The 14,501-nt window shown below is 37.9% G+C and overlaps 1 protein-coding gene across 1 annotated transcript in view; it reads right to left on the minus strand.

Annotated features, from left to right (window-relative positions):
- The window catches only part of WDR44 (WD repeat domain 44), a 96,069-nt gene that overhangs the window by 15,490 nt on the left and 66,078 nt on the right, over window positions 1–14,501 (minus strand). The window contains exon 13 of the mRNA XM_049872653.1: window positions 6,362–6,475. Coding sequence (XP_049728610.1) covers window positions 6,362–6,475 — 114 coding nt within the window. The remainder of the gene's footprint in view (window positions 1–6,361; window positions 6,476–14,501) is intronic.

Consider the following 14,501-nt stretch of genomic DNA (forward strand, 5'->3'; position numbering starts at 1 on the left):
ACACAGATAAGTGCTACAAAAATTCAGTGAAATAATCAATAATTGCTTTAGCTTCCAGGAAGGCCTTATGGAGGAAATGGGATTGAAGAAGCATAGTAATGGATGAATGTATTTTGGTTAGGTGGAGATGAAGAAGAAAGATGCTCAACATCTGGGGCTAGAACAGCAGGGATTTTGTTCATTTTTTGTAGTGGTTAAGTGCTACAGCTGCTAACCAAAGGGTGCAGAGTTTGAATCCACCAAGTGCTCCTTGGAAACTCTATGTGGCAGTTCTACTCTGTCATATAGGGTTACTATGAGTTGGAATTGACTCAATGGCAATGGGTTTGGTTTTTGTGGTTGGGTGTGGGGGATGGGGAATGCGAAGACATGCCCATTCCTTAATGGGACACAGCCCTGTTGAAATAACTGTCATTTAGACCAGTGCTTCTCAAACTATTTGTGGTGAAGGACCGTTTTTGTTTTTGATTTCCAGTGAGTTGTAGACCAAAACTATCGTAAAATATGGGGGAAAAAATTATTAGGAAAATGAAATGAAAATAAAAGACATAAAACAGAAGCCCATTTTTATCATCATATAAAATAGAAGCCCTAATTTTTAAATACTAGATTCAACAAGCATACTATTGCTCTGAAAAACTGCCGTAGAAATTTCTAAATGCTTTCTCTCCCTTTCTGTATTTTTCTCTTCACAGACTGGTATTCTACATTGATCTGGTCAGGGACTGGTAAGAAACAGTTAATGGACTGACACCAGTCCTTAAAAATATATACTACTGGCTTCAGGCAAGTAGGTAACAAGATGGATATTAACTCACATTGTTGCTCCATTCTAATTTCATTAAAAAAAAAATCCAGGACAGCAAGCATGGAAGAATTTTAAGATTTCTTAAATCTCTGCAACACATCCAACATTTTGTCATTTTTGTAATTGCTACCTAGTTTTTTTTAGTGATTAGCTGATGAGGCACAGGAATGGGCCAGAGAGTAATGCTCCAAAGCAGCCATGTGCTTTGAATCCCAACTCCCCCATTTCCTAGCTATGTGTCTTTAGGTAAGTTCCTTGACTTCTACTAACCTCAGCTTTTTACCCATAAAGAAACATCAGCTACCTCGTAAGGTTGTTTTGAGGGTACAAATAGGGAAGACGTATACTTTGAGTCCCCCACGTGTCTGTCAGTTTGTCGTACTGTGGGGGCTTGCATGTTGCTGTGATGCTGGAAGCTATGCCACCGATATTCAGATACCAGCAGGGTCACCCATGGAGGACAGGTTTCAGCTGTGCCTCCAAACTGATAGAGACTAGGAAGAAGGACCCGGGAGTCTACTTCTGAAAAGCATTAGCCAGTGAAAACCTTATGAATAGCAGCAGAACATTCTCTGATATAGTGGTGGAAGATGAGCCCCCCCCCCCAGGTTGGAAGGCACTCAAAAGACGACTGGGGAAGAGCTGCCTCCTCCAAGCAGAGTCGACCTTAATGATGTGGATGGACTAAGGCCTTCGGGACCTTCATTTGCTGATGTGTCACGGCTCAAAATGAGAAGAAACAGGTGCAAACATCCATTAATGTATGAAGTGTGAATCTAGGAAAATTGGAAATCGTCAAAAATGAAATGGAACGCATAAACATTGATATCTTAAGCATCGGTGAGCTGAAATGGACTGGTATTGGCCATTTTGAATTGGAAAATCATATAGTCTACTATGCTGGGAATGACAATTTGAAGAGGAACGGTGTTGCATTCATCGCCAAAAAGAACATTTCAAGATCTATCCTGAAGTAGAACACTATCAGTCATAGGATAATACACATACGCCTACAAAGAAGAACCTTTGATACGACTATTATTCAAATTTATACACCAACCACTAAGGTCAAAGATGAAGAAATAGAAGATTTTTATCAGCTGCTGCAGTCTGAAATTGATCGAACACGCAATCAGGATACATTGATAATCACTGGCGATTGGAATACGAAAGTTGGAAACAAAAAAGGAGGATCACCAGTTGGAAAATATGGCCTTGGTGATAGAAACGATGCTGGAGATAGAATGATAGAATTTTGCAAAAACAACGACTTCTTCATTGCTAATACCTTCTTTCACCAGCATAAACGGCGACTATACACATGGACCTCGCCAGATGGCACACACAGAAATCAAACTGACTACATCTGTGGAAAGAGACGATGGAAAAGCTCAATATCATCAGTCAGAACAAGGCCAAGGGCCGACTGTGGAACTGACCATCAATTGCTCATATGCAAGTTCAAGCTGAAAGTGAAAAGAATCAGGGCAAGTCCACGAGAGCCAAAATATGGCCTTGAGTATATCCCACGTGAATTTAGAGACTATCTCAAGAAGAGATTTGACACGTTGAACACTAATGACCGAAAACCAGATGAGTTGTGGATTGATTTCAAGGACATCATCCATGAAGAAAGTAAGAGGTCATTGAAAACACAGGAAAGAAAGAAAAGACCAAGATGGATGTCAGAGAAGACTCTGAAACTTGCTCACGAACGTCGAGCAGCTAAAGCAAAAGGAAGAAACAATGAAGTAAAAGAACTGAAGATTGCAAAGGGAGGCTTGAGAAGACAAAGTATTATAATGACATGTGCAAAGAGCTGGAGATAGAAAACCAAAAGGGAAGAACATGCTCGGTGTTTCTCAAGCTGAAAGAACTGAAAAAAAAAAAAAAAAAAAAAATCAAGCCTCGAGTCGCAATAGTGAATGATTCTATGGGGAAACTATTAAACGACAAAGGAAGCATCAAAAGAAGATAGAAGGAATACACAGAGTCATTGTATCAAAAATAATTAGTCGATGTGCAACCATTTCAAGAGGTGGCATATGATCAGGAACCGATGGTAATGAAGGAAGAAGTCCAAGCTGCTCTGAAGGCACTGGCGAAAAACAAGGCTCCAGGAATTGATGGAATATCAATTGAGATGTTTCAACAAACATATGCACCACTGGAGGTGCTCACTGGTCTCTGCCAAGAAATACGGAAGACGGCTTCCTGGCCAATTGACTGGAAGAGATCCATATTTATGCCTATTCCCAAGAAAGGTGATCCAACTGAATGTGCAAATTATACAACAATATCATTAATATCACATGCAAACAAAATTTTGCTGAAGATCATTCAAAAATGGTTGCAGCAGTATATCAACAGGGAACTGCCAGGAATTCATGCCGGTTTCAGAAGAGGACGTGGAACCAGGGATATCATTGTTGATGTCAGATGGATCCTGGCTGAAAGCAGAGAATACCAGAAGGATGTTTACCTGTGTTTTATTGACTATGCAAAGGCATTTGACTGTGTGGATCATAACAAATTACGGATAACATTGTGAAGAATGGGAATTCCAGAACACTTAATTGTGCTCATGAGGAACCTTTACGTAGATCAAGAGGCAGTTGTTCTGACAGAACAAGGGGATACTGATTGGTTTAAAGTCAGGAAAGGTGTGCGTCAGAGTTGTATTCTTTCACCATTCCTATTCAGTCTGTATGCTGAGCAAACAGTCCGAGAAGGTGGACTATATGAAGAAGAACGGGGCATCAGGGTTGGAGGAAGACTCATTAACAACCTGTGTTATGCAGAGGATACAACCTTGCTTGCTGAAAGTGAAGAGGACTTGAAGTGCTTACTAATGAAGATCAAAGACCACAGCCTTCAGTATGGATTGTGCCTCAACATAAAGAAAACAAAAGTCCTCACAATTGGATCAATGAGCAACATCATGATAAACAGAGATAAGACTGAACTTGTCAAGGATTTCATTTTACTTGGATCCACAATCAACATCCATGGAAGGAGCAGTCAAGAAATCAAAAGACATATTGCATTGGATAAATCTGCTGCAAAGGGCCTCTCTAAAGTGTTGAAAAGCAAAGAAGTCACCTTGAAGACTAAGGTGCGCCTGACCGAAGCCATGGTAAATATTGAATATACCATGGACTGCCAAAGGAACGAACAAATCTGTCTTGGAAGAAGTACAACCCCTTAGAAGGAAGGAGGGTGGAACTGCGTCTTACATACTTTGGACATGTTGTTAGGAGGAATCAGTCCCTGGAGAAGGACATCATGCTTGGCAAAGTATAGGGTCAGCAGAAAAGAGGAAAACCCTCAATGAGGTGGACCGACACAGTGGCTGCAACAATGAGCTCATGCATAACAATGATTGTAAGGATGATGCAGAAGTGGGCAGTGTTTCGTCTGTTGTGCACAGGGTCGCTATGAGTCGGAGTGGACTCAATGGCACCTAACAACAACAACACTTTGAGTACGTATAGTTTGTATCTCCAGCACCTACAACACTACCTGGCACAGCGTAGTGATGGTGAGGATGATGATGATAATAATGGCTAATATTAATTGAACATTTACTATGTTCTAGACAAGTGCTTCATATTTACTAGCTCAGTTAAACTTCTTCTATAACCCTATGAGGAAGCTACTTTTATTATGCCTATTTTGCAGATGAGGCATGGTGACATTAAGTAACTTGTTAAAGGTCACACAGTTATAAGGGGCAGACTAAATAGGATATGAACCTTGGGAATCTGGCTCCAGAGGTTCATGCTCTTAACCACCAGGTTATATTGCCTGCGTAGGTGGCAAGAGAACAGTGATCAACTGGATGTTTTGAGTGGATGGAAAGTACTTGACATACAGCAGGTTATCTGCATAGATTCTCAATAATTCCCACAACCACAGTGTGAGGTAGAGAGTGTTTGCTGCTTTAACAGGGGGAATTTGTGATAATCTGCCTGAGGCCATGCTGTAAATGGAGATACCTGTTGCCACACAGTGTATTTTGACTCACAGATGCCCTACTGGACAGAGTAGAACTGTCCCATAGGGTTTCCAAGGCTGTAATCTTTAAGGAAGCAGACTGTCATATCTTTCTCCCATGGAGTGGTTGGTGGGTTCGAACTGCTGACCTTTCAGTTAGCAGCCAAGCGCTTAACCACTGCGCCATCATGGCTCCTGCAAATGGAGATACCAGAGGTCAAATCCAGATCTTCTCTTTTTAAGTCTCATGCTCTTTTTACTATTTACTGCTGCCTCCGTGAAAGAAACAAAGGGAGTGATGAGTGAGACAGGAAGAGAATCAAGAAATTATAGTGTTCCAAAGCCAAGGAGTATTTTAAGAAAGATCAATAGCATCAAATCAGCAAATGTTAGAGAAAGGTTAAATAGAATGAGTTCAAAGAGATGGTATTAATTCTGACAAGAAGGCTGTCAATGGAGATCCAATTTCTTCCAGTTAACGGTGCATTTCAGGAAAAAATATTGGCTTGCTTTTAGAAAGTAAAAAGAGTGCAAGATTCCCTATATGTGCTGTGTACTTCTTATTCCAGATGAATACGATTATCAGATTAAGGACACGTTAGATTTCCATCTTCTCACAACTCACTGACACAGGGCAGGGAAGGAGAATAATGGATCACATGATTAGGGCTCAGTTTATAAACCAGACTACCTGTAACCAAGATGAGTCCTAAGCTTGTTCCAAGGTGGTTAAAGAAAGACATTATGACAGATGGATTATGAAAACCATCCAGAACATCTAAATAGTTACGACAGGAACAGCGATTCATAAATGGAATGATTCAAAATCTGGAGCTCAGGGAAAGCCTGACTTTCTAAGATATACTAGTGTTATCTTAGTGGACTATGAGGTTCTCCTGACATAGTTAAAATATATGGACATCATTGCTTTTATGCATTAGTTTTTTTCTTGAAATTCTTAATAGATTTGAGATTCTGATACTGATAAATTTTAATACAAAGAAAGCTTAAGGCATTATGCAAAAATTCCAAGTGCTTCATGCTTCAAACACTTTACATAAAATTTAAAATCTCTCTTTACATTTTGGCAAAATTGCTAAGATAGTCGATGAATGGCAAAATAGCTCCTTCTGACAGAATTTTGTTCTAAGGGAAAAGAAAATAACGGAATGAAAATTTACCATTGATTTATAGATTATAATTGTTAAACCTAAATTAGTAATTTCTCAAATATAGTAGATTAATCCCAAATCAGCCTTCGTTAGACAGACCAGACTTCACCTTTGTAGTTGACGTCATACCTTTTTTGTTGAGGACAGTTACCTTGCAAAATTACTATATATAAACATGTATAGGAAGATCGAGATAGAAGTCATTAAGTAATATAAACACTTATTAGCCTAATCTGAGGTTTCTTTTTTACTTAATTTATAGGTAACTCCCACAAAGTATATATGAACATTTGAACACTTGACAATCATACAGATAAAACATTTGTTTTATCCTAAAGTCATAGTTACACAGAATTAATATGTAATTCAAATGAGTATTTCTTACTTTAGACCATGAAAGGTCAAGGAGATCAGCAGTATGTCCTTTATATTTACAAAATGGCCGCTGTCGAAATGGTGCATTTTTATCATCAGGGTCTTCATCAGTTCCACTGCATACCTATTCAGGCATAAAGACAAACTTTAAAATTAAGTTTTGAAACTAGTAAAACAAAGTTTCATACTCCTCCCATCCCATTTGTTCTCTCATCATTTTGTATGATGTGACTGAAATCTTGATTTACTATGAGCAAACTCTCCTTTATGCTAAATCTACTACTCACCACCTCTTCTTTACATCTCCTTGCCCTAACAAACTAAGATCATCCCTGAAAAAACTGCATTATCACAATCTTTTTCCTTCCTTAACGGAGGCCCCACTTTATCCTTTTCTGAGCATCTACTCCTTTAGGAAAGGTGGGAGCCAGCACCAGGGGGTGAATCATGATTGGTATAAACTAATCAAGATTAGCTCATTCCTTTTCCCAGTGATGACTGGTTTAGTTATGGGCACGTGCTAGTTTTTGCCAATTAGACATGAGGAAAAGTTTACGGGGTAAAAGGAGATGGAAGGGGAAGCTTCTAGAAAGATTTTCTTGCTCTTAAAAAGGGACATACAAAAGGGACCTTCTCTCTTTTGTCTTTGAATATTGTTGTCTGCATGTGACACCTAAGACTCTAGCAGCCATCTTAGGACCATAAGGGAACATGCCCAGGAGAACAAAACAACAGGAAAAGAATAGCAAAGCAGAAAGATGGGAGGACCCTGTGTCCCTGACATTACTGATGTGCTGAATTAACCAACCCTGGAACCGCCTTACCTCCAGACTTGATTCCTCATTGTTTAAGCCATTTTCAGTTGGGTTTCTGTTATTTGAAGTCAAAAGCATCCTGACAGAGGTACATAGAAAATGATGCCACACATGTGTGCTGTGCATCTAGTTTATTAACACGCTTTTGTATTCATTATCTGAACGAATCCTAACAACTCTGAGGTAGGTACTAACATTATGAAGATGAAGAAATTAAGAAAAAAAATTGAGACTTAGAGAGATAATAAAGGTCACGAAGTCACCTATATACACCTGAACCAAAGTGGGGATACAGGTTATCTAACTTGTTTGTCCCTGAAATGTTTTAGAGGATGTAGCATGAGCAAAAATATCGAGTGTTAGCCAAGCCGGGTTAAGTAGAATGCTAAGGATGGAGAAAAAAGTATATGGAGATATAGCAGGGGGTCCAGGTGGAAAGGTACTTGAGACCACATCATAAAGAGCCTCGAATTTGCGGTTTAAGTGTTCAGGTATTCTAAGGCAACAGGGAGCCAAAGAGGTCTCTGTAAAGGAAAAATAACACTACCTGGCTGATGCTTTGAAAATCCTGGCAGTGCAGTGGTTAAGAGCTATGGTTGTTAACCAAAAAGGTCAGCAGTTCGAATCCACAGTTCTACAGGGTCGCTATGAGTCGGAATCGACGCGAGTGCAATAGGTTTGGTTTGGTTTTTGGCTGGTGCTTTAGAGAAAGAGAATTCTGGGCAATAAGGTAAAAGATGGGAGAGAGAGACTAAGGCAGGAAGAGCAGTGGATAAATTTAAGCAAGTACGATGAGGGCCTGAACTAGAACAGTGGCCACAGGGGTACATAAAAGCTACCACTATCATATGTCTAGAACTTTACAGTTTATAAAAACATCTTCACATCAACTGTGGAGGAGGAACAGCAATGTGGACTCCCTGGCCTTTTGCCAAATGCTCCTAACCCTAGATGACTGCAACTACTTGCCCTAATTCTAATTCAGACTAATAAGCACTGCTGGAAGACAAAACTAAACAGGCTCGTCCCATTACATAAAATTCAACTTCTTGTTTAATAATCCTTTATCTCCTTTGCATTAACTTCTTAGCATATTTCCTTTAGCAGAGTGTGATCGTTATGTGTCACCTCGGCTAGGCCATGATTCTCAGTGGTTCAGCAGACATTATGTAATCATTCTCCATTTTGTGATCTGATGTGAGCAGTCCATCAGTTGAAAGGGGAGTTCCTTTGGGACGTGGCCTGCATCTAACATATACGAATGTTCTGGCAAAGCTCGCCTTTTGACCTCCAGTTCCTTAGAAAGTGAGCCAGCAGCCTGTCGCCTGACCTGCCGATTTTTGAGTTCATCAGCTCCTGCAAGCACATGAGTCAGAAGAAGCCTCCAGCCTGATGTCTGAACCCACAGGGATTCGGGACTTGCCAGTCTTCACAACTGTGTGAGCCATTTCCTTCATATAAATCTCTTTTTTTTTTTATATACGTACTATGAGTTGCTATCGACCTGATGGCAATGGGTTTGTTTTTTTTTAATATACATATTTATATACATACATGCTTCACTGGTTTTGTTCCTCTAGAGAACTCAGCCTAAGACACAGTGATTCTAGGCCTCTTCTTTACTCCTTAAACATCCATTTCCTTCTCCCTGCATGCTACCCTTTTTCGAAGTATTTAAATAATGTTTTTTTGATTATAAAATAATACATGTTTGGTATAAACAATTCAGAAAATATAGAAAGTAGTAAAACTAAAATTAAAATCACCTGTAAGGTACTCACATTTTGACTATCTTCAATCTTTAACATTTTAAAAAAACATAATTGAGATCACATTGTCTACCTAATTCGGTATCCTCCTTTTTATTATACCATGAGCATTTCCTGTATTTTGTTCTTTGAAAAAATTCACTGGTTGCATAATATGGATGCGCCATAATTTAATCATTTTCCATTTGTTGTTCATTTAGGCATTTCCAACTTTTTTGCTAACATAAATAGCAATTCCATAAACATCTCAGAACATGACTTTTATCCACATTTAACTACTTCCTTATCCTTATATAAGGGGTACTACTGGGTCAAAAGGTTTAAACCTGAGACTTTAATAGTGCCTTCTGTTTACTTAAATAAAAGCAGGGAAGTTTATTAAAGAAATTGGAAAAAAAAAAAAAAAGAGAAGTAGAAAGAATCAAATAAAAACCACTTAAGATCCTACCACTTAGAGATAACTACTATTAATAATTGAGTGTATTTCCTTTAAGTCTTTTATCTATAAATATTTACAGACGCTTTTTAGTAAAAATTGGGATTAATATTCTATGCAATTTCCCATTCTGCTTTTTTACTTTATATTTTATTGAGAACATTTTTTAATGTCATTAAGTAATCTTTTAAAACAATTTAAGGACTTCATACTATTCTACTGTATGAATTATACCATAGTTTTTATTTTCCAACTCTTAGTATTTAGGTTGTTCAAATTTTAGCTACTGTACGAACACCAAGGATTCCCTGGGTGGTGCGAATGGTTAACATGCTTGGTTACTACCAAATGGTTGCAGGTTTGAGTCCACCCAGAGGTGCACCAAAGAAGAAAGGCCTGGCAATCTACTTAAGAAAATCAACCACTGAAAACTCTATTAAATAGTTCTACTCTAATACACACAGAGTCACCATGAGTTGGGGTCAATTTGACGGCCAACTGGTTTGAAGATCACAAAGATGAAAATTATTTTACATATATCTTTGGACATATCTGATTATTTCTTTATAATAAACTACTAAAGGTAGAATTACCAAATAAAATGTTGTCATTTATTTCTATGTATATGTATTTTTGACTTATTATGGATATTTCAAATACACATAAAAGTAGATACACCAGTATTATGAACCCCCTGTATCTAGCACCTGATTTAACAATTATCAACATTTTATCTACCTATTGTAATCAATTCTCATACATTTTTAAATTTATTTTTGCTGGGGCATTTTAAAGCAAAATCTAGGCACCATTAATTTCACCAATAAGCACTTCAATATATATCTCTAACTGATAAGCCTCTTTTAAATATTAACTATCATGCTGTTAAAAAAAAAAAAAAAACAAACCATTGCCGTTGAGTCAATTCTGACTCATAGCAACCCTACAGAACAGAGTAGAACTGACCTATAGCATATCCAAGGCTGTAAAAATTTATGGAAGCTGACTGCCACATCTTTCTCGCACAGAGTGGCTGGTGGGTTCAAACTGTCGATCTTTTGGTTAGCAGCTGAACACTTAACCACTGTGTGACCATGCCATTCCAAAAAACCAAACCCGAACCAATTGCTGTGGAGTTGATTCTGACTCATGGTGACCCCATAGGAGAGAGTAGAACTGCCCCACAGGGTTTCAAAGGAGCAGCTGGTGGATTCAAACTGCTGACCTTTTGATTAGCAGCCATAACTCTTAACCACTGCACCACCATGCCATTACCACACACACAAAAACACCAACGTGTTGTCTAACCCATATTTAAATTTCTTGACTATCTAAAAATGTTGTTTTAAAGTCGGATTGTCATGAAAAAAAGAAAAAAAACTGTAAGACTTTTGATATTTATTAGCACTTACTATATACCAGATAGAAGCGCTGTTGGCACAGTAGTTAAGTGCTTGGCTACTAGCCAAAAGGTCATGGATTTGAACCCATCTGGTTCTCCACGGGAAAAAGACATGGTAGTCTTCTTTCATAAAGATTTACAGCCTTGGAAACCCTATGGCTTGCTCTGAGTTGGAATCGACTTGACGGCAATGGGTGGGTTATGTACTAGATACTGTGTTGGCTACTTGGGATACCAAAATAATGACATATTATCATCTAATTAATAGTCAGAGAATGTAGTAGCATGGAAAAATACATCTTCTAAATAAGTGAAGCATAATTCTTTAAGCACCAAAATATCTGTTTTGATCTTTTTTACTGTTAAATCCTCATTGTTTATAGTGAATAAATTCTTATTAGTCCTAATAAGTAGCAAGATCAACAAAGTGGCAGAAAGGGTCTGGACTAGGATAAGTCTCAAGGGCCACTTCCTAGAGTCTATTTATTCTCAGTATAGCAGCCAGAATAGTTCTTTTAAAATATAAATCAGATTAGCTCATTCTTTGTTCAAAAACTCTTCACTGGCTCTCATGTTTCTTAGAGGAAAATCCAAAGTCCTCTCAATGGCCTATATGCTCTGATGGCTCCCCATCTCTACCTATTCAGTTTGCACTACTCTTCCCATATGATCAATGCCTCATATTCAGATTTCACTCAAATGACAACCTCTCAGTGAAGCTTTAGTCGTCCACCTATTTATCCCTTTGGCATTACTTTATCTCCTTTTTTCCCTCCATGAAACTTATCACCTTTTAATGTATTACAAACTTTACTTATTTTGTTTCTCAGTTTCACTCCATTAGAATTTAAGTTCCATAAAAACAGATTTTTGTCTCTTTTTGTTCACTACTATAGCCCCAGATCCTAGAAAGTGTTTAACACATAGTAAGCACTCAATAAATATTTGTTGACTAAATGAAGGCACAGTCTCAGTCCTCAAGATGCTAATGGTTTAGTGGAGCGGAATGGTTAAGAACATAAGCTCTAGAGACAGATCAGAGCTGGGTTCTAATTCTGGTGCTATATTTACCAACCATGTGAAATTGATGAGTTACTTAATATCTCTAAGCCTTCTTTTCTTCAACTGTAAAATGCGGTTATTTAAAGTACCTAGTTTTTTTTTTAGTATGTACAGGGCTGTTGTGAAGTGAAATAAGACATAAAAGTGCTTAGCAAAGTACATGGCACACAGTAAGCGCTCACAAAATGTTAGCTGTTATTACATAAAGGAATTAATACGGTGCAGTATAGTGCTTTTAACAGAAATATAGGCAAAGTACCATGGGAACAGAAAAAGAGCACATGAGTAATCATGCATTAGATGAAGCAAGGAATGCTTCAGAGAGGAGACTTTTGAGATAGGTCTTAAGTGAATTTACCAAAGAGGAATAGTATATGTGAATACTTGGAGTCAAAGTTTTGTTTTGTAGGGGCAAAAATAAACAACTGAGTGCCTCAGAACACAGGGTTTGTGAGAGGGAATGGTGGGAAATAACAATGAGAGCTGAGGTCAGGTTGATCTCTGAAAGACTCTGAGTCAAGCCAAGGAATTTGGACTTAATTCTATAGGGAGAAAGAGAGACAAAAGGAGTATTTAAAAAGGAGAGTAACATGATGAGATTTATTTTGTAGGAAAATAATTGTACTGGCAGTGTGGATAAAAGACTGAAATCTGGGAGAACAGTGATAATTGTCCAAGCAAGAAATAAAGGCCTGGATTACTGCAGTAGAAATGTAACAGAATGGCAAGATTCCAAAGACATTTCTGAGATCAAATGGGCAGGACTTGGTAAATGAGAAGATGTTGGAGGGAGAAAAAAGAGTAAAATATGATCACGTTTTCTAACTCAGGAAATGGTATGACTGTTAACTGATATCAAGAACACTGCCAAAGGAGTTTTCTTGGAAGAAATATACTTAATTCTGCTTTAGACATATTATCATTGTCGATGTCTGTTTTCCCCTATGCAGAGTTCCTTGGCATGGACTTTCCACTGCATTGCTATATTCTTGGTGTCTAGCACATTGCAGATATTTAATAATTGTTGACTGAATCAAATATAAACCCACATATATTTTAATAAAATGCTGCATGACTACATTCCCAAAAAATTACCTCTTCCGATGATCCATCATGAAGTCATAACCATAATAAATATCTATGCACCCAATGACAGGGCTCCAAAATACATAAACTTTAAACACTGAAAAAAGAAATCAACAGTTCCACAATAATAGTAGGAGACTTCAACACATCACACTAGGTAAAGGACAGAACATCTAGAAAGAAACTCGGCAAAGATACAGAAGATCTAAGGGACACAATCAGCCAACTTGACCTCACAGACCTATATAGAACACTCCACCCAACAGCTTAAAACCACTGGGTAATAGAAGAAATCAAAGATGGAATCAAAAAATTCCAAGAAGCAAGTGAGAATGAAAACACATCACACCAAAACCTCTGGGGCACAGCAAAGGCAGTCCTCAGAGGTCAATTTATACCAATAGATGCACACATCAAAAAAGAAGGGACAAAAATCAAAGCATTAGCTACACAATTCGAACAAATAGAAAGAGAACAGCAAAAGAAGCCCACAACCACAAGAAAGGAGAAAATAAAGATCAGAGCAGAAATAAATGAAATAGAGAATAGAAAAACAAAAGAAAGAATCAACAAAACCAAAAGTTGGTTCTTTGAAAGGATCAACAAAATCAACAAACCACTGGTCAAATTGACAAAAGAAAAACAAGAGGCAACACTAATAACCCAAATAACAACAGACCCAACTGAAATAAAAAGGATCATAACAGGATACTATGAAAACTATACTCCAACAAACTTGGAAACCTAGAGGAAACAGACAAATTTCTAGAGACACACTACCTACCCCAACTACCACAAACTGAAGTTGAAAATCTGAACAGACCCATAACAAAAGAGATTGAAAAGGTAAGAAGAAAAAACTCCCAACAACAACCAAAAAAGCCCCGGCCCAGATGGCTTCACTGGAGAATTCTACCAAATATTCAGAGAAGAGCTTACACCAGTACTACTCAAACTATTTCAGAACACAGAAAAGGAAGGGATACTACCAAATTCATACTATGAAGGTGGCATAACCCTGATACCAAAACCAGGCAAAGACACCACGAAAAAAGAAAATTACAGACCAGTATCTCTCTTATAAATACAAAAATTCTCAGCAAAATTCTAGCCAATAGAATTTGTATCATCATGACCAAGTGCGATTTACACCAGGTATGCAAGAATGGCTCAACATTAGAAAAACAATCAACATAATCCACCTCTCATAAGTAAAAGAATCACCAGATCATCTCAACTGACGCAGAAAAGGCATCTGAGAAAGTCCGACACCTATTCCTGATAAAAACTCTCAATAAAATGTGTATAGAAATTTGTCAACATGATAAAGGGCATCCATAGAAAACCAACAGTCAATATCATTCTTAATGGAGAGAGGCTGAAAAACATTCCCCTTGAGAACCGAACAAGAAAAGGATGCCCCTTATCACTACTCCTATTTAACACGTTGAAAGTTCTAGCTAGGGCAATAAGGCAAGAAACAGAAATAAAGGGCATCCAAATTGGTAATGAAGAAGTTAAACTCTCCCTATTTGTGGATGATACGATACTATACATAAAACTAAATCCACTGCCGTAGA

This window comes from Elephas maximus, chromosome X (assembly GCF_024166365.1).
Source record: "Elephas maximus indicus isolate mEleMax1 chromosome X, mEleMax1 primary haplotype, whole genome shotgun sequence".
Taxonomy (NCBI): domain Eukaryota; kingdom Metazoa; phylum Chordata; class Mammalia; order Proboscidea; family Elephantidae; genus Elephas; species Elephas maximus.